Source organism: Leopardus geoffroyi, chromosome D3 (assembly GCF_018350155.1).
Source record: "Leopardus geoffroyi isolate Oge1 chromosome D3, O.geoffroyi_Oge1_pat1.0, whole genome shotgun sequence".
In the NCBI taxonomy this organism is placed as follows: domain Eukaryota; kingdom Metazoa; phylum Chordata; class Mammalia; order Carnivora; family Felidae; genus Leopardus; species Leopardus geoffroyi.
Window position 1 is genome coordinate 18,222,685 of NC_059339.1, and position 18,155 is coordinate 18,240,839.

Sequence of the window (18,155 nt, forward strand, 5' to 3'; positions counted from 1 at the left end):
CAGTTACGAGACGCCTCAAGAACACCCACCTCCTCTTTCTGTGGGTCTTTTTTAATCTTTGGATTCTTTATATGTAGTAAAAGCGCACCTGCCAGATCTGCCCCCAGGGGAAATTCTTTCACTGCTCGGTCAGTGGTGAGTGAACTCCCGGGTCGCTCTTAACTCTCTGCTTACCGTGCCCCAGAGACGGGATGACGGTACGTCCTAAAACTGCGCGAATAGCCGGGACGGGGCCGCCTCCGTGCTGGCATCTGCGCCTCCTCTGCTCTGGACAAAGCTCCACTCTGGACGGTGGTTCCTAACTCCGTGGCCCATGCAGAGCTCCTGAGGTTTACAGGTGGAGCTGGGGGCTGTGTAAAAGGACAGTCCTAGCCTTGGTTTGAGAGCTGGGTTCAGAAGGAAGGGCACTGACCGTGGGGCCGCAGTCTTTCTTTCTGAGCCTCCGTCTCCTCATTTGTAAAGTGAACAGTTAAGACTCAGTGAGCATCAAAACCCCAGCGCTTCCCACAAAAAAAGAGAAAGTTTTCAATTTTTAAAAAACGTTATCATTACATTTGATCATCTAGTATTGTCATTTCATTACAGGTCCGTATTCTAAATTTATTGGTTTCTAGTAGCCTGATACAAAGACTGTATTGAGCACTCTCTTCCCTCTTTGGATAAGTCTCATGAATGCCTCTCAGGACCACAGGAAGTTTGAGGACACACAGTAGTATCTATGTTTTAGCTAGTTTTATTTAAACAAACAAAAAAAAGATACCAAACTCAAATGGACTCCTCAGAGTGAAGATTTGGAATCAGAGCTGTCTAAAAGGTCCCCCGAGGTAAGGCCGAGGACCATGCTCCTTCTGGTGGGGGCAGGCTGGCAGACACTTCTAGACGATGCCTGGGTGTTGGCTAAAAGCAGAAGTGGCCCAGGTGATCACCATCCCGCCTGGCCCGACACTCACCCCCGAGGACTCCAGACTCACTACCGATTGAAAATACTGTGAAGGTTCTCCAGGCCCCGGGCATCAGGGAGAGAGGAGCAGTTCGAAGCATCTGAGGCCTTCACTGCTGACGCCCCTTCCTGATTCCGTGGCCTATTTTGCCTGGGTCTGGTGGAACAAACCCCCAGTTATGTGACCTTACGCGGCGTTGCAAAGTCGCAGCTTTCAGTCACTGCTCTCCTGCCACCGCTTACTCTTTGAAGCCTGCCACTAGAGAGACACGCTGGGCACGAAAGGGGATGATCCTCTGAACGTTTAGCTGTCAGCAGATCTTTGGTCAGAGGCCAGGGTGGGAGCCAAGGTTGTAAATGTGAATGATAATCTGTGCAGTCTCTTAACCTGACTTAAAGCTGACTTCCTCGTTTCGTAAATTATTAGGCATTGAGTAGCAGCCACATCATCTTATTTCTGGCTTTAAGTTATTTACAAAGTGGCTTCTCTTGGCAAAGAACTGAAGTTAAACTAGTAGTTTATGCCATAATAACTGCTGATTTATGTATTTGCTAAAGGTACCTTTTGTATCTGCTGTGTATTATAGTAATAAAAGAATCTTTTTGTTAGGAAAAAAAATCAACTGGTATTCTTTCACACTTGACCAATTTGATAAAGCCATCCTCTTTCGGCATCCTGCGTTGCTGTGCAATAAGCCCCACGCTTGGATTAAACCTCTTCTGTGTTCCCTTTTCGGAAAGGGGATGCCAGTTCCCTCCTGGAGTAGAGAGGGAGGAGAAAATAGACTTACAAACTGCTGACAAAGTTTTTACTTTTTAGTAGGCAGAATTTTGCGAAATGTCAGATTGACCCGTGGAGCTAGAATCTTCTTTCGGACGGGGAGACTGTGATACCAGTGAGTGTTGGTCGGGTGGTTCATCATAAGCAAACTTCCGTGGGCCAGCTGAAGCCTGACCACCTCCACCTTCCGGGAGGGCTGCTTCCCCCGAGAATCCTTATGCCGGAAGCAGAAATCTCTGCAGGCCCCAAAGGAGACCGAGGCTATGGGGCTCCCGGGAGCCAGTTCCCTTTCATCATCTCTGTGTTCACCGATGTGGTCACGGCCATCTTTGTACCTGCCACGAGAAAACAAGCACGATGTACAAAACGGCTCCCTCCCGGAATGTGCCAGAACGCTTGCTGTCCTACTGCGTGAAAGGTGCGAGGAGCAGCCCCCGCTCATGGTTCTGCAGGGGCGGGGGGGCCTCCTCCGGGTGCGCAGATGAACCGCGCCTGGTCTCCATTTTACCTCTTCCTGTTTGATCCCTCGCCTTAAAACACACCTCACCAAAAGAAGCCACGAACACGTCTTCCACTCCTCCCAGTTTGTGTATGTAAACCAGTATAACATAAGATGGTTTCTCCCTACACTTAGACTCTGCACAGATAATCGTAAGTGCCCATCTCTGAGCTCCTGGTACCCCTCTCTCCCTCATTTCTCCAGCCAGATCAGTGGGATTTCCGTTCTATACGCACCCCAAGCCCCCTCTGCTCTTCCTCCAGATGTCTGTGTGGCTCATGCCCTCTCTCCAGTTAGTCTCCAACTCCAACATCAGCATCTCGGTAAGCCCTCTGCTAACCACCTTCCCCTAAACTCAGGGTTCGTAAGCAGAGCGATTCTGTCCCCCGCCCCAGGGACGCCTGGCAATGTTTGGAGACACTCTGGTGGCTGCGACTGGGAAGGGGATGCCCCTGGCATCCAGCGGGTGGAAGCCAGGGATGTTGCTCACATCCTGTGATGCACAGGACAGTCCCAAGAGGAATCATCTGGCCTGAAACATCAGTGTCGCTGCTGAGAAACCCTGACCTAAACCCAGATCCCTTCCTCCTCGCCATTCTTTAGCAAAATCAGCCTGTTTAATTTTCTTTCAGACGCTTGTCAGCATCTCGAATGATCTTGTTCAACTGTTTGTTCATCAGACAATCCCCTCTCGCTTCCCAGGGCAGCACGGGCTCCACGAAGACTGACCGCTGGTGCTGTCCCTGCTGCACTAAGGAATTACTTGTACAAATGAGTAAAATATGGTGAAATCTAAACTCATGCCTTCAGAAGAAGAAGATTTATACAGTTCAGTCCAGCAACCTAAAGAAGAAAAAGTAAAACGCAGGTAGGACGTTACCTGTTAACGAGCACAAAGTTGAAGGTCTCTCCGGTCACCGCAGAAACACGGTCCCGGACGCGCTCTAGAACTGGGATCCAGGGCTTTGGAGACAGAGTAAGGCCCGAAAACGTGTAGGTCAGCCCGGGGTTGCCATAGGTCGCCTGCTTCCTGGGCACACTGTGCCACTTCCCAAACACCTGGACCCTGGCCAGCGCGCCTGTGCAGATAGAACATGGCAGCTCAGGAGGGCAGGCAGGTGAGGACCCCACGCGTTTGCTCCCGGAGTATTCAGGATCGAAAGGGGACTAAATCAGGAAGTAACATTTAGTCTCCTGACCAAGGACAAAACTCCCTGTTGCTGGCCCAAAATGTTCATGTAAGAACAGTGATTCTTGTCCTACACTTACAGAAACACGGTCTTGTCCATTTTCTTTTTTTTTTAATACCGTGACTTCATTGTCTTGCCTACAGTGGGAACGTATCAAGAGGCTGAAAGGCAAGCAAGCTGGTCAGGCTGCACGCTAGGGTGATTCCGCCAACCGCGGGGACGGAGGGTGTGGAGCCCCCAAGAAGGTGAAATTAATGCAGCTGAGGCTGTAGGCTGGGGTCTCCGTGGGCTTTTCTATGCCTGCAAAGTGCTCTGCCACCTTGCAGGCGTTCTCAGTGTGCGTTCGTGTCACCCGGCATCACCCGGAAACAGCCGCTAGAGCGTGGGGGAGGGGCCGGTGATCCACGTTCTCAGAAGCAACAAGGTCCTCCAGGTGATGCAGAGAACCCCCGTTGGGAGGAACTACCTGGTGATTTGCTGTGTCTCCTACTAGACCAGCTGCACCTCAGAATCACCTGGAAGCTTTCTAAAAACACCGATGCCCAGGCTGCACCCCCACCCTACTGTGATTCAGTTGGTCCCGGGTAGAACGCAGCATCTTTTTTCTTATCTTTAACCTTCCCAGATGATTCTAATCAGTGGCCAAGTGGCAAAGCACTCTCAGCATCTGCCAGCTCCCGGTGGTGGGTGGGCAAACTTTTCTCCAGTTTGTGTCCCGAGCGCCCAACAAGGTGCCTGGCCCAAGAACAGGTGTTGAATCAGTAAATGAAGTCACCCGTAACCAATGGCTCCCGAGTTCCTTATTTCTCCAAACACAAGACCGCTAGTTGTATCAAACAAGTCTTCAACACACACGGTCCTCTGCTTACCTGTAAAATACTCCACTTCCCGCTCCAGCTCCTGGAAAATCTTGTCTGCTTCGGCTTTGCCAAACAGGACTGTGTAATCACAGCTCAGGCCCTCAGCCCGGATGTGCTGCCAGCTGGGGCCGCTGGGGCCGGCCTGGTGGCTTGCATTCCCTGGGGTCTCCGCCTTCGGCCTTTTCCTGCCACCCTCCTGGTCCGCTTGCAGGCCTGCTGGACCTTCTCCGCTCGCCTCTCGCTCCCTCTTTCCCAAAAGGTCCCCTAACGCCCCTTTCACCAGGAATCTGTCCATCCTGTCTCCACGAAGCGAAGACCTGGGCGCCGGAGGCAGGGCGGAGAGAGAGATTGCCCAGGCTCGGTCCCAGATCCAAAAATCGCCTTGGTGGAGAAGTGGTCCCACTGCATTTCTCCGCGGTGCTTTCAAGTTCCCACTTTTAACACCATGTTCTAGAACAGAAGTAGAGGATGTTGAAGTTGGAAGGGACCCTCAGGATGTCCTGGGTCTCCCACACCTGGCTATGAATCACAATCTGCTTGCAAAACCCCCAAAGCCTGCATTCCACCCCCAAGCACCTGACCTTATAAAGAAAGGACGCCTTTCCTGGGACGCCTGGAGAGGTGAAGGGGTTCGCCTAAAGTCACTCAGAAAAGCAGATTCCCTGTCTCCTTTTTACCCACTGCTGACCCGCCCTCCGACGCCACTACCCCCTCGGGTAAGCATAGCGATCCTCAAATGGCTACGATTCAGAGTCTGAATGTAAAACAGTTAAGCGTGATCACCCGCACGCCCAACTCCAAAAGAACTGCGTGGGGCCCAAAAGATCACCCGCACGCCCAACTCCAAAAGAACTGCCCGTGCGTGGGGCCAGGGGAGGCGAGGGGGCCCTGAGAAACCCCAGAGAGCACCCGCGCCGCCCTGAGCCCTGCAAACACCGGAGGCAGGGCTGTCGGGAAGCGGACGACACCCGTGCAGCAGCACTGCTTCCGGGCGGATTTCGGCGCCGGCTGGGAAATGCAGGCGCCTACAAACAGTATGGTAGCGGCTTCCTGGCGCCACCTGCTGGCCTTCTGGGCGCGCGGCACTCACTGCCGGGTTTCAGCCTGACTGCCTGGACTGTGCCGGCTGAGGATCCTGCGTGGTTTGGGAGCAGCTGTTGGGTGTCGCCTCTCCTCAGGGGGCCACTGGGCGTCCAGGCAGGGAGCTGGGCCACCAGGTGGGAGCACGATTCCATGGCTCCTCTATCCGTCTCCACCACCCTAGCTGTGTGGCTCCTACAGGTTGCTAAAACTCTCTGGGTTTGAATTGCTTCATCTATACAGTAAGGGCTATAAAACCTATGCCCTGAGAGCACCATGAGGGTTATTAGATAAGATGTGTGCGAAATGCTTCTGTGCTCCAAATAAATGGTAGGTTCCGTCAGTGCTCCTAATTTTGGTTTACTCTCTGTCTCCCCTAGTGGAATGAAGGAACGCTCGGGGAGACCGGGGCCCTCTTTTTGAATGATCTCGGTGCACAGTTGTGCAGGTTTCGACAAAAGCACACAGTTGTGTGACCACCAGCACAAGGAATCTCCAGAGGCTCCCCGGGGTTCTGTCGCCCCACAAGATCCCCCCAAGCCTCTTATCAGCTCCCTTTCACCCCTGAGCTTCCAACCACCGAGGTGTTGCCTGTCCCTATAGTTTTGTCTTTTCCAGACTTTCTTAGGAAGGCTATACAATGTACAGCCTTTTGGGTCTGGCCTTTCGTTTAGTCCAAAAGCTTTCAAGACACACCCCTTGTTTGTATCGGTTGGTTGTTCCTTCTACTGCTAGGTAGCATTCTATTGTATGGATGCCCCACAGTTTGTTACCCACCCCACCCCATGAGGCACGTTTTTACAAATGAAGTCACCGTATCCATTCACGCGTGAGCTTTTGTGCGAATGCAGATTTTAATTGCACTTGGGTGAACTGCAGGGGTGCGTGGTAAGCGTCTGGTTCACTTGATACGCAAGCTGCTGAACTGTTTCCCAAAGTGGCCGGAAGCGCAAATGAAGTTGAGTTAGGGGCTTCTCTCCTTACACACCGGGCTCCTTGCCCCAGGCGCTGGAGCACAACAGCAGTCAGATAAAAGTCCCTGCCCCCAGCAGGGTTCAATTTTGGAGGTGCAGACGAACAAGGAAATAAACAAGTATAGACAGTACAGAAGCTATAGAGTGACCACCTAGAAAGTGGGGGAGGAGGAGGCCTTTCAGAGGAAGGGACCTGAGACCCAAAGCTTACCAGGTTGGGGGGGCAGCGTGTGCAAGGCCGTACAGGCCAGGCAAGGGACAGGCTGGACTGTCCAGTGACTGTGAGAAAGCCAGATTCGGCCACCTCGCAGTAGTAGGGGCTCCCGTCCGAGCGGGGAAACAGCTCTACCAGCAGCGTAACAAGCTGGGGTTAATTCTAAAACCGATTTGAAAACTATAGGAGGATTTTACCTGGGGATTACCACGTCATTTACATTTCAAAAGCATCACTCTGGCGGCAAAGAGGGGAGCGGCCAGGATGGTAGCCAGGCGACGCACAGCGGCAGTTGAATCTGGGGTTTGTTTTGGAGATAAAGCCAAGAGGCCTGTTGATGGTTTGGACGCGGGGAGGGAGGGAGGGAACAAGAAGAATCGCAGGTGTATTGGGAAGAGTTTCTAGAATTTACTCTTCAAGACCTCAATTCCAGTCTCCCCCCAAATCTTACAGGTTAGGCTAAACGCAGGAACGCACTAGGCCCTAGTTTAAGACCAGTAAAGTAGGTTGTGAAAACAGGGGCGTGGACCCGGACCTAAGGGCAAAACAAATTACTATTGTAATGCTAATTTCACCCCCGCTACAACCCTGTGGGGCAGGTACTTCCAGCCCTTTCCACTGCGGAGAGGTGAAGGGACGGGCCCCAAGGCAGAGGTGTGACTGCTGAGTACAATGAATGAAAGACTAAAACACCGAAGAAAACTCACCCTCCCGCCAGAGGCTTCCAAGCCCCACCAGGAGACAGGGGCGTTGCTCCGCGGGCCCTCCGGCACATGCGCATTAGACCCCCACCGCCCCCTGCCCAGCCCCCCCCGATCGGAGCATGCGCGGGCCGTTTGGCGCCAATTTCGGACCGCTGCAGCCGGCGCATACCGCGGGTTCCCGGGCGGCGCGCGTTCACTCTCCCCGGCTCCGGGATGATTGGCCAGAAGACCCTCTACTCCTTCTTCTCCCCGAACCCCGCCGGGAAACGACGTACCCGCAGCCCCGAGCCGGCCGACCCAGGGACCGGCGTGGCGGCGGTAGCTGAGGAGAGCGGGGATGCGGCGGTGAGGCGGGGCGGGGACCGGGCACCGGGAGCAAGGGACCGGGAGGAGGGACCGGGGTCCCGCCCGACCGAGGGGTAACAGGGATGCACCGCTGACCCGTTAACTTGGGTCCTAGTGTTCAAAGCCGCCTGCACGTGTTCAAAACAGCCCGGGCAGTTTTCTATCGGCGGCCATTCTGAGGGGCCAGCCAATAGGGATGGATCGCGGGGCCCACGGCGCCAATCAGACGCGAGGGGGCCGCCCCGCTCGGCCCGCCGTCCAATCGGAGAGGACACGGGGCGGGAGCCCGAAGGCGTTTTGCCGCGAAAAGACCACGTGGGGACGCGGGTGGCGGGTCCGAGGGGGCGGGGCTCCTGGGTCGCGGCCTCCCAGCCCTGGTACCCCTCCGGAGGTGTCGCGGGCCTTGCTTCCTGCCCCTCTGCCAGCCGCAGTTTGGTTCGCAACCCAAAACTGGGGGCAGCGGGCTGCCTTCCCGGCTGGGCTCCCTCACTCCGATTTTGCTGCGACTTGCCCCCTGGCGGCTGCGTCCCCGCGGATGGGCGTGCTGCGCAATGGGCCCTGGGTATGGGGGCGGCAGCTGCGGGCGCCCGGGCACGGCCCGCTGCGGCTCGTGACCAGCCTGCGTGGGGATCGCTTGCAGGCCAGCACCGCCAAGAAGGCCCGGGCCGGACAGGAGGACCCCGGCACGCCCCCCACCTCGCCGCTGAGCCCCGAACAGTTGGTCCGCATCCAGAGGAACAAGGCCGCCGCCCTGCTCAGACTCGCCGCGCGCAACGTGCCCGTGGGTTTCGGTGAGAGTTGGAAGAAGCACCTCAGCGCCGAGTTCGGGAAACCATATTTCATAAAGGTAAGCCTGGAGGCTGCGGGGCCCTTTTGTGTTGCTAGTACAACTTGCCGAGTCCGCGTTTGTAGGATATTGCTTCCGTAGGCTTCTGTATTCCCTCCTTTAACGTCCTTGTGAGCTACGAGAGTAAAATACACCCATGGTGTTTTGCATTTGCACGCCTTAAGAGTTTACTGTAAGATGATCGGGGTCTTTGTTAACCATTCAGTTGGTCTGCCCTCCAGGGAAGAGCTGAGTGGTAAAATCGCAAACCCCTGACTGCGTTGACACCCGGTTCAACCTTGACAAAAAGAGGGGAGGGGTTGGCACCAGGAGGAAGTCAAAGCAGCCAGGCCCATCAACTCTGACCCAGTCGAAACAGAGGGGAAGGGTACTGACTTTGGAATGGGACATCCTCGGTGACCCGCAAGTACGGTTGTTCCTTGCTGTTTTTCGAAAGAATTTGGATATAAAACACGGCAGGGAGCTAGGTGGTGCTTCTGTTAGCTTACATTGGAAGTTTTCTCAATGAATTCTCGTGCTTTCCGGTGAGAATCTGATTTTAAATCTAATTTGCCTTTACCTCAGCTCATGGGATTTGTTGCAGAAGAAAGAAAACATTACACCGTGTATCCACCCCCACACCAAGTCTTCACCTGGACACAAATGTGTGACATAAGACATGTAAGTACAAGTTGTCGGTGAGTTTTAGTAAAAGGGGGGGGGGAGGGTGAGAATCCAGTAGTCATTTGTGAATGGCCCTGGATTAAGGCACTGTCCATCACTGAGTGATAAATGCTGAAATGGTGAGTTTTGGGCTGGCTGTTTTGTAGCCTGTTAACTTTCTTTCAGCATGTGCCACCAAGGCAGCAAAAAAGAAAAAATTATACATAGACTTTGGGTCTATGTGCTCTAATTTTTTGGATTTTATTTAATCCTGAAAGCAGCTCCATGCCAGCCTCACATCTTATTGTGGTGGCGGTGAGGAAACTGAGGCAGGAAGCGGTTAGGTCTTTTTCAGTTGGCTATTGTCCATCCACCTTGACCTGCAGGTCAGTACTCTCTTTGACCACACTGTCTTTCATAGGTGATGCTTTCAAGCTCTTCCGGCCTCAGCAATTCTGCTGCCCTTTTAACAGACCCCTTTGTTCTGGTTCATTCCGTGCAACATCTACTGACTGGCTTGGTCTGGTCACTCTACTGACTGGCTTGGTCTGGTCACTTCAGTCTCCTGCTCAGAAGCTTGTTTATGGCTTCATGCTGTATGAACGACAGAAGCTGAACATGAAAATAGCCGTGGCCTACTGCCCGGCCTGTCCTCCACCCCCAACCCTCTTGCTTCAGAGTTGGACAGTGTGACAAGAATCCTCTCTTCTGTCTTTTGAAAAACTCGATGAGATCCATCTATGGCACCTCCTGGAAGCCTGTTACCCACTACCTTTGTGATCTGGGCTTCCTCTCCAGTACATTTAGTGTCTCTTCATGCTGGAGTACTCTCTACACCCAGCTCGGGGCTTGAGATTTTATATTTTGTTCTTATCCTGTTCCCTTCCCCGTCTTGTAAGCCAAGGGCAGGAATGTGTGATTTGGTAAATCCTGTCTGTGTTAAATCTCATAGAAATGAGATTAGGTGAATAACCCATTTAGATAAGGCGGTCACACCTAATTTTTAGCAGACTTGACAGTTTTTCACTTTAGAGCAAGAGCTTTGAATAGAGCTCCCGGTTTTCTAAAGTTAAAGAAACCAAGTCCTGTTTAATTCAGTACGAGTTTGTGCCTTGTTTGAACAGTGGGTCCTGTTTTGAATACCAGTGACCACTGTCAACAGGAAAAGGAGAACGTGACAGTTCTGTGGATCAGGTGGCTCAGTGAGTTGTCTTGACAGACGGGGAGGTTTAGTGACTCCTTCAGGGTCGTCCCTTATCCAGGACTGGAACCGAAGGCTTCCCTGCTGGGACCGGCTGCTTCACGAGGGAGAATATGCTGAGGACGGAGTGCGCACCAATGGGAGGAGCAGGGGGGTCCACAGAAACTTCCCGATGTCTGAAGGTTGGGTTGTGAAGGACGTGGTGTATGTTAGGCACGAGAGAAGCTTCTGAGAACGAACAGCAGGGCCAGAAACATGAGAATGAGGAGGTGGGCCGGCACCGGATCGAACGGACTAGCTGTATTTTAATACTGCCTGTGACAGTGACCTCATTCCTTGAAATTGCATGTTGCCACCTGCTCCAGCACCTTTGACCTTCTTCTTCTGTTCCATCCCTCAGGATATGGGGGAACAGGCCTCTTCCTGTGTTGCTGGTAGGGAAGTTGAATTGCCTCCCCTCATGGAAAAGCAATTTGTAAAATACACCTGTCCTGGGACCAGCGCCTCCGCTCTTCTGAATCTGTTCCATACGTAGAGAAACAGTGTATAAGGATACACATGTTAGGGTGTTTGCTGAAGTATTTTTCTTGTGACAGAAAAAACTTAGGAAACAAGCCAACTACTTATTAGTGGCTGAGTGCTTTGGGGATTGGAGGACGCGTAAAAGGCACGATATGAAGGGCAAAAGTGTAGGGTGATGGCTACAATAACCCCCATTGTATAGGTCACTTTACAGCGTTGACTCAGGAGGGGATAAGGAAGAGCAGGAGGCCCCGAACCACTCTGTGTGTTTCTGGATGGTTGTACTTGTGCCAAGGGCACATTTTTTGAAATTTGAAACACGGAGGGGATGAGAAAGACCTGAACCTGTTTTCACACACTTGCGTCAGAGAAGGAGTGGGGCCGTGCAGCAGGGTGACTGAGTGAAGGCTAATTTGATAATGGAAAGTAATGGTGCCGGGTCACCCTCTGCCTTCTGGGGCTTCTTAGTTGGGTTGGAGAGCTGCCTGTCTCCTCATCACGGTCCTTTGTACAGGTCATCAGGCAGGCAGGTGTTCGTGTAAACTGCCTATGCGACGGTATTTACTCTCTTGCCACCTGGTGTTCACAGGTGAAGGTTGTCATCCTGGGACAGGATCCATATCACGGACCCAATCAAGCCCACGGTCTCTGCTTCAGTGTTCAAAGACCCATTCCACCTCCACCCAGGTACGATTGCTTCACAGATGGCTCGGGCCCAAGTGTGATTACTTTCAGGTGTGTGCTTTGTGGATCATAAGTGCACTTGGGAGACTTCTAATAGCCATTGGAGTAGGATTTCTCCATCTTGGTACTGTCGACATCAGGGGTTGGGTCTTTTTGCGGGAGAGGTTTTGTTCTGTGCACTGAAGGGTGTTTAGTGGTGGCTTCTACCCGCTGACCCCCCCCCCCCCACACAGAACTAGAGGTGCTGGTAAAATGGCAGTGATGGATGTCTTTGGACAGTGCCCGAAGTCCCCTGGGGTGCAAAAATGACCCCTGATTAAAAACCACTGCTTCGGAGAATTTGACGTATAAAATGTAAGAACATAACAAATACACAAAGATCTAAAACTGGAAGCATTAATTGGGAGGGAGGTTGTAACTCCTGGGCTGGTTTACTTAAATCATCCAAAGTGCTGTTCCTTAAATTCAAGCCTAAACCAAAGGAAAGGGCTTTGGCAAGGTTACCGGTCGGAGGAGTGTGATGCTTCCTCACGAATCCGCCAGGTCCGTTCGGCCCTCCCCCTCCACGGGCTGGGGTGCAGGCTGGAATCGACGTGTATGTTGGAGGCTACTGGATTTTCAGAATTGTGCTCGAGGTCTGTTTTTTTGTTTTTCTCCTGGCTTACTTTCAGTTTGGAAAACATTTATAAAGAGCTGTCTACAGACATAGATGGTTTTGTTCATCCTGGTCACGGAGATTTATCCGGGTGGGCCAAACAAGGTAAGCCACCTACCTGCCTGCTAGATGTGTTCTGGATGGATTTCAGCACGGTCTTCCCTTGTCCTGCCCTGCTTGCTTATGTTTATAAAAGAACACAGCACTGGAACATTCTCACAGACTGACTGCATTTATACAAGTCAAAATATGTGTCTCCTCTTTTTCCTCCAGCCAGTGTTTTCTTTCATGTTTTAACTGTAATTTGAAAGAGAAAAGTTTGTCCTTTCTTGTTATTTATTTTTAAGTAATCTCTACACCCAGCTCGGGGCTCGAACTCACAACCCCAAGATCAAAGTTGCACGCTCCACCGACTGAGCCAGCCAGGTGCCCCTTGTAATTAATGTTTTATATTTGCTAACTTTGACCACTTGGGAGGTGACCTTACCTTTCTCATTTCAGCACTCGGGTTGTGTTTTTTCTCTGTTGAATACCATTTACAGGACTTTTTCTTTCTTCCTTTCTTTCTTTTCTTTTTCTTTTCTTCCTTTCGTTGGTTCGTTCGTTCTTTCTTTCTTTCTTTTCTTTCTTTCTTGCCTAAATGTTTATTTTTGAGAGAGAATGAGAGCACAAGCTGGGAGTAGAGGATCCGAAGCAGGCTCTGTGCTGGCCACAAAAACCTCGATGCAGGGCTCCAACTTGTGAATCGTGAGGTCATAATCTGAGCCAAAATAGAACACTTAACCAACTGAACCAAGCAGACAGCCGGCTGGACTTTCTTCCTCCCTCCCTTTCTAAGAAATAAACTATAGCCAGATAAGGAAAGAATATTTACCATCTGATTCTTTTTTCTTTCTCTTATTATTTTTTAATTTTTTCATGTCTATTTATTTTTGAGAGAGAGACCTAGCATAAGCAGGAGAGGGCAGAGAGACACAGACTCTGAAGCAGGCTCCAGGCTCTGAGCTGTTAGCACAGAGCCCGACGTGGGGCTTGAACTCACAAGCCTTGAGATCATGACCTGAGCCGAAGTTGGAGGCTCAACCAACTGAGCCACCCAGGTGCCCCACTTGGGATAGATAGATGTTTGAAACAACCCTGATGACTGATGTAAGGCACGTTCACTGTTACAAACTTAGAAGATGTTGAATTGCAGAGGTGAAAATAAAATGCTCTCTGGTCTTGCCCGGAGGTGCCCAGCAGTCATGTTGCATTGCTTTCTTTGGGAGCCGGTTTCAGACAGCTGTGCTGGACCCTGACATGGAAACGGTTCCACAGGCACAGCCCCTGTTGTCAGGTGTCTGGGGTGGCTCGGTTGTCTTTTCACCCGTTTCTTTGCTGTGTGTCTGTAGGTGTTCTCTTACTCAACGCAGTCCTCACCGTCCGGGCACATCAGGCTAATTCGCATAAGGAGAGAGGATGGGAGGAGTTTACGGATGCGGTCGTGTCCTGGCTAAATCACAACTCCAGCGGCCTCGTCTTCCTGCTCTGGGGCTCTTACGCTCAGAGGAAAGGCAGTGCCATCGATAGGGTAAGGTTGTTGTGTTTTGTCTTTTACACGCTTTAAGCCAGTTGAGAAAATCTTAGGAATTTTCCGTTGTGTGGTCTTGGAAAACCCATGTCCTAAGATGAAGCTTATTCTCCCTAAGGACGTAAGAGTTAGGGTCAGGTTTGCCATTGAAAATTAAGCAAAATTCAGACAAATTACAAGAATGATGAATTGTGTGAGAGGAAAGCACCGGGCCAACTTCTGATTCAATAGCGTTAGTAACGCGGGCGTGGACCTGCCACATACGTAGAATGATGCGGGCACCGTCTGGTGCAAGCGATGCAGTAAGTGGCAAATAAGGCCAAGGACCCCGCGACCACCGAGCCGCCCGCCCTCAGCTTCCCCCCACGTGCTCCTTCTCTGCTCTTCTCCCTCTGTTTCCAGAAGGAGCAGCGTACCTGGTGCTGAGATTAAAAGCCAGACGCCATCCTTGAATCTCTCCTTTCCCTCCTGGCCTTAAATCCTGTCCCCTTGCCTCCCCTGATGCCAGTCCTCCTCCCGCTCACCGTTGACCGTGCCACCAAAGGCTTTCTGTTTCTGGGGTCTACTCCCCGCGCCTTTACGTGAACGGCAACCGAGTAGGAGTCACGCGAAGGCGCTTCTCTCTCTACGGAGGGTCTGTGTCAAGGAACCAGACGTTTTCAGGTGTTGTGAGGCAGCGCGTAATAAAATCTGGCATGAGTGAACTAACTGCTGAGATCTGATTCTCTAGGCAAGTAGGAAGTGTCCGTGCCAGCCGTCTCCATCTCTGCCTTGGGGAGACTGAAGGGCCGCGTGGCTCTTCATGTTTGAATCTTTATTATTGACAATGGTCGGGTTGGACGGGAGGCGCTCGTAAAAGCTTGGTCATTAGAAGCAAGTTGCGGGTCCAGCCCAGTGGCTTTCCTGAGCGCCGGGTCTGTCTGTCCCGGCTGCCGAGAAGCACGTCACATTCGGAGCTTCCCGAGTTAACGCTCTCCTTTCCTCAGCTGAACCTTTCCTCGCTGAACCTGCTCCCGCGTACTCCCCAAGGGTGGAGGGTACCGCCCGGGCACTTGTCCAAACAGAAGTCCCATCCCGCACTCTCCCTCCCTCCTCCCCATCGCGCAGGTGTCAGGCCTTCAGAGCCTTTCCTCCCCACCTGTCTGTGCCTGGCCCAGGCCCTCACCTGATCTTGCCCGAGTGTCCCATGGAGTCCCCCCGTGGAAGGCCTTGCCTTGGGTGGGGTCTTGAGCACGAGCACGCCCCGGGCTGCCTCTCAGCCGCAGCTCCCACACTCTCCCCGCCCCTCCACCTCTTCCCTGTGTCCCGCTTCCCTGCCTGCCTTTGAATATCGTGCCTCCTCGGTCCAGAGACTTCTTTCAGAGCCCAGCATGGCTCACATTTTCAGGGCCAGGCTAGTAAGCACTTAACCTGCGTTACCTGTCAGGTTGCATCAAGACCCACGGGCCTTCTTTATCCCTGCCAGGCATCTCCACAAGTCGGGCACTCTTCTTCCCCGTTTACACATGAAGACTGAAGTGCGGGCTGGACTCCTTGACTTCTCTGGGGCCACACGACACGGCAGTCAGAACTTGAACCCAGGCCATCTGGCTCCCGGCTCCGTGGTTTTTTTTTGTGTGTGTTTATATAAGTAATATTTACCCCCAATGTGGGGCTTGAACCCCCGACCCTGACATCGGGGGTCGCGTGCTCTTCTGACTGAGCCAGCCAGGTGCCCCTTCAGGCTCCGGTTCTTAACCACGCTGCGCTGCCTGGCTTTAATTACGGCCCCTCCCGGATGGAGGTGTTTGAAGGCAGGGATGTTGTGAAAACACTTGTGAAGTAGCATTTATTTATTTTTAATATTTTTATTTTTGCCGGAGCGTGGATGGGGGACGGGCAGGGAGAGGAGGGGCAGAGGATCTGAAGCAGGCTCGGTGCTGACAGCAGAAAGCCCGATGCCGGGGATTGAACTCAGGAACCATGAGATCATGACCTGAGCCAAAGTTGGATGCTCAACCCACTGAGCGCCCCAGGTGCCCCGAGGTTTTTATTTACATACAGAAAAGAAGCAAGAAAACAAACGTCCCTGGTCTTCCTGCTCCATTAACTAGAGTTGACATTTAAAAAATCAAAGTGTTCTGTTTTTGTTGACAGTTCAGGTAATACAGGAAAGTGTAAAATAGAAAGTAGATAAACGCCTTCCACTATTTCTTTTCCCTAAAGGAACTATAACTAGTGTCTTAGATATTTTCCCAAAAAAAACCTTTTTGTGTAATTATCCCTTTTTTCTTCTACTTGCGATATTTAGGTCTTTCCACATCAGCCCACTAGCTCAACCTTGTTCTTCTGATATCCTCGTGGTGTCCCCTTGTAAGAAGTTCAGGGAAGTGTTTGCAGCCAGTTGCCTAACCCTGGGTTGATGATGTGAGGCCTTTCCTGACCTAAGCCGTGGAACCTCATGCCTGCATCTCCACGTGGGTCTATACTCCGTGGGGTCCGTTGGCAAACGTACTCTTAGCAGTGGGATCGCTAGATCCTAAGATACGGGCACTTGACCGCTGCGTGGGCGGCGCCTCCGGTCCCAGACGTGCCGACTTTGATTCTCTCGTTCTCTTTCAGAAACGTCACCATGTGCTGCAGACTGCTCACCCCTCCCCGTTGTCGGTGTACAGAGGGTTCTTTGGATGTAGACACTTCTCTAAAACCAATGAGTTGCTGCAGAAGTCTGGCAAGGAGCCCATCAACTGGAAGGATCTGTGACCCTGAACTGGGGAGGCTGTCCCTGGGCCGTCTTTTAGAAGCTGCTAGTGAAGTTACTCGCCAAGAGTGGCAGCAAAGGCTCTACTCTGGGACCTTATGTCTGTCTTTGCAACACGCCTTTGGACTAAAACATACCTTCACGGTATTTGGGGGAGAGAGGCGGTCAAATACTCCAGACCACCGCTCTCTGTGTCCCCTTTATGGTAAAAGGGGACAGGAGACAGAAGCACCTTGTGGTACAGCCAGCTGTTACTTTAGTTGGACTTTAGGTTGTAGTGTTGGGTGTGTTTATTTAGCAAGGCCCTCCTTTGCCCAGCTTGGCTTCCCATTCTTGGCCAAGTACACTGCTCCCTGCATCCTTCTGAGAGCCCCGAGGCCCCTCCTTGCAGGAAGCAGGACATTTTGCAAGTGCCCAGAAATTTGGGGCTGAAAATTCTTGAGGGCTGATCTCTGAGTGAGCCTTCAACAGATAGGGAGAGGGAAGTGAACTGGGGCTTGTTTTCTAGTTACTCTATGGGTGTTCCTAGGAATAAACAGTGGAAGTTGAACTGGAAGAAAGAGAAAGGGGAGGTTTTTTTTTTTGTTTTTTTTTTTTTTAAAGGAAATGCTTTTCTTCTCTGGAGTATCTCGAGTTGGGGGATTTCAGGAAGCACAGAGTGCCAATTGCTGTTTTTTTATGGACTGAAATCACATGGGGATTTTTTTTTTTCAACACTGGTGAATTCTGCTGTCTTAAAAATACTTCTGCAGATGTATATATATATATATTTTTTAATCCTTTGTCGGGGAGACCGTCTTTTATTAGGTCTGTACCTCCGTCCTACATCCTGTTAGAGATGCTGTTGCTGTGTTAGTTGGGGGAATGGGGGCGTTAACTCCGAGTGGGCTTGGCAATAAAAAGATAGTTGAAGTTTCACTCCGTGCCCAGTGCCGTTTCTGTCAGCTCCCTCGGGCCAGGCCGGGGCCGGGGCCGGGCCGGGCCGGGCCGGGCCGGGGCCGGGCCGGGGCCCGGCGCTCGCTCGGGCTGCCCTCGGGCGGGCAGGGATTTGGCGGCGATCGGCAACCTTTGTGGGCAGGAAGTGCTGCCCCCGCCCACCCTTCCGCCCCGCCCCTCGGATGGAGCCGCCCACCTCTCCAGGCCGGGTAAGCCCTGGGCGGTTCCCGGGAGGGTCACCGTTCGTTCGCTGGGCCTCACCCCAGCCTGGAGATGGAGATGGGGCCATACGTACGCGGTCATCAGGAACTGCGGAGACCCTAAAGAGGCCGAATGGGGCCGGAAAGCGTTTCTCCGGGGATCGTGGCTGCGAGTCCTGCCAAGCCTTGGGACAGCGCAAGGGGAGTTCCCCCGCCCCCATCCCGTTAGTGTTTGCAGACTCTTCCCTGGGACTCTGGACTGGAGGTGTGAGGTTAGGGCACTAGGAAGAAGCCCTGATGGCCCACTGACCTGCCAGCACTTGGCTGGGAGTCGGGGTGAAGGGTGGATCCTCACGTTCAAAGCCTGGACTCCCCTGGTGTCTGATGAAGAAGGAAGCCAGAAGTATACAGAAGGGCCTGGTTAACACGTGCTAGTATTTAAGTGGGCGAGAACGCATCCAGTACTAACGGCCCCACCTCCTCTCTGCGCAGGGATTTGGAAACCTTTTGCTCGAGAACATTGCTTCCCATCTAGGCCTTCGTTTTCTAAACGTTTCAGAAGGAGGGTATG

General features: G+C 52.4%; 2 protein-coding genes across 4 annotated transcripts; one reads left to right on the forward strand and one right to left on the reverse strand.

Moving 5' to 3' along the window:
* Positions 1-717: 717 nt before the first annotated feature.
* ALKBH2 (alkB homolog 2, alpha-ketoglutarate dependent dioxygenase) lies at positions 718-7,260 on the reverse strand. 2 transcript variants are annotated; one of them, XM_045459620.1, is made up of 4 exons: positions 7,246-7,260; positions 4,280-4,720; positions 3,101-3,299; positions 718-2,056 (listed from the first exon to the last, which is right to left on the reverse strand). In XM_045459620.1, exons 2-4 carry the CDS (start codon positions 4,563-4,565, stop codon positions 1,750-1,752), a joined length of 792 nt encoding a protein of 263 aa, XP_045315576.1. In that variant the 5' UTR covers positions 4,566-4,720; positions 7,246-7,260; the 3' UTR covers positions 718-1,749. The 2 variants fall into 2 exon arrangements, with proteins under 2 accessions (XP_045315576.1, XP_045315575.1); XM_045459619.1 differs by lacking the exon at positions 7,246-7,260 and adding an exon at positions 4,852-5,243.
* Positions 7,261-7,361: 101 nt separating this feature from the next.
* On the forward strand, positions 7,362-17,366 carry UNG (uracil DNA glycosylase). Of its 2 annotated transcripts, XM_045457530.1 has the most exons (7): positions 7,378-7,587; positions 8,228-8,434; positions 8,999-9,094; positions 11,389-11,486; positions 12,155-12,243; positions 13,530-13,708; positions 16,310-17,366. In XM_045457530.1, exons 1-7 carry the CDS (start codon positions 7,456-7,458, stop codon positions 16,448-16,450), a joined length of 942 nt encoding a protein of 313 aa, XP_045313486.1. In that variant the 5' UTR covers positions 7,378-7,455; the 3' UTR covers positions 16,451-17,366. The 2 variants fall into 2 exon arrangements, with proteins under 2 accessions (XP_045313485.1, XP_045313486.1); XM_045457529.1 differs by having other exon boundaries at positions 7,362-8,434.
* Positions 17,367-18,155: the final 789 nt, after the last annotated feature.

Coding starts and splice junctions, on each gene's coding strand:
- ALKBH2 (XM_045459620.1), bottom strand. CDS start 4,565: ATGGACAGATTCCTGGTGAAAGGGGCGTTAGGGGACCTTTTGGGAAAG. Junction 3,300..4,279: donor GGAAGTGGAGTATTTTACAG/GTAAGCAGAGGA, acceptor CTATCTGCACAG/GCGCGCTGGCCAGGGTCCAG. Junction 2,057..3,100: donor AACTTTGTGCTCGTTAACAG/GTAACGTCCTAC, acceptor TTCTCGTGGCAG/GTACAAAGATGGCCGTGACC.
- UNG (XM_045457529.1), top strand. CDS start 7,784: ATGGATCGCGGGGCCCACGGCGCCAATCAGACGCGAGGGGGCCGCCCC. Junction 11,487..12,154: donor CCCATTCCACCTCCACCCAG/GTACGATTGCTT, acceptor GCTTACTTTCAG/TTTGGAAAACATTTATAAAG. Junction 13,709..16,309: donor AAGGCAGTGCCATCGATAGG/GTAAGGTTGTTG, acceptor GTTCTCTTTCAG/AAACGTCACCATGTGCTGCA.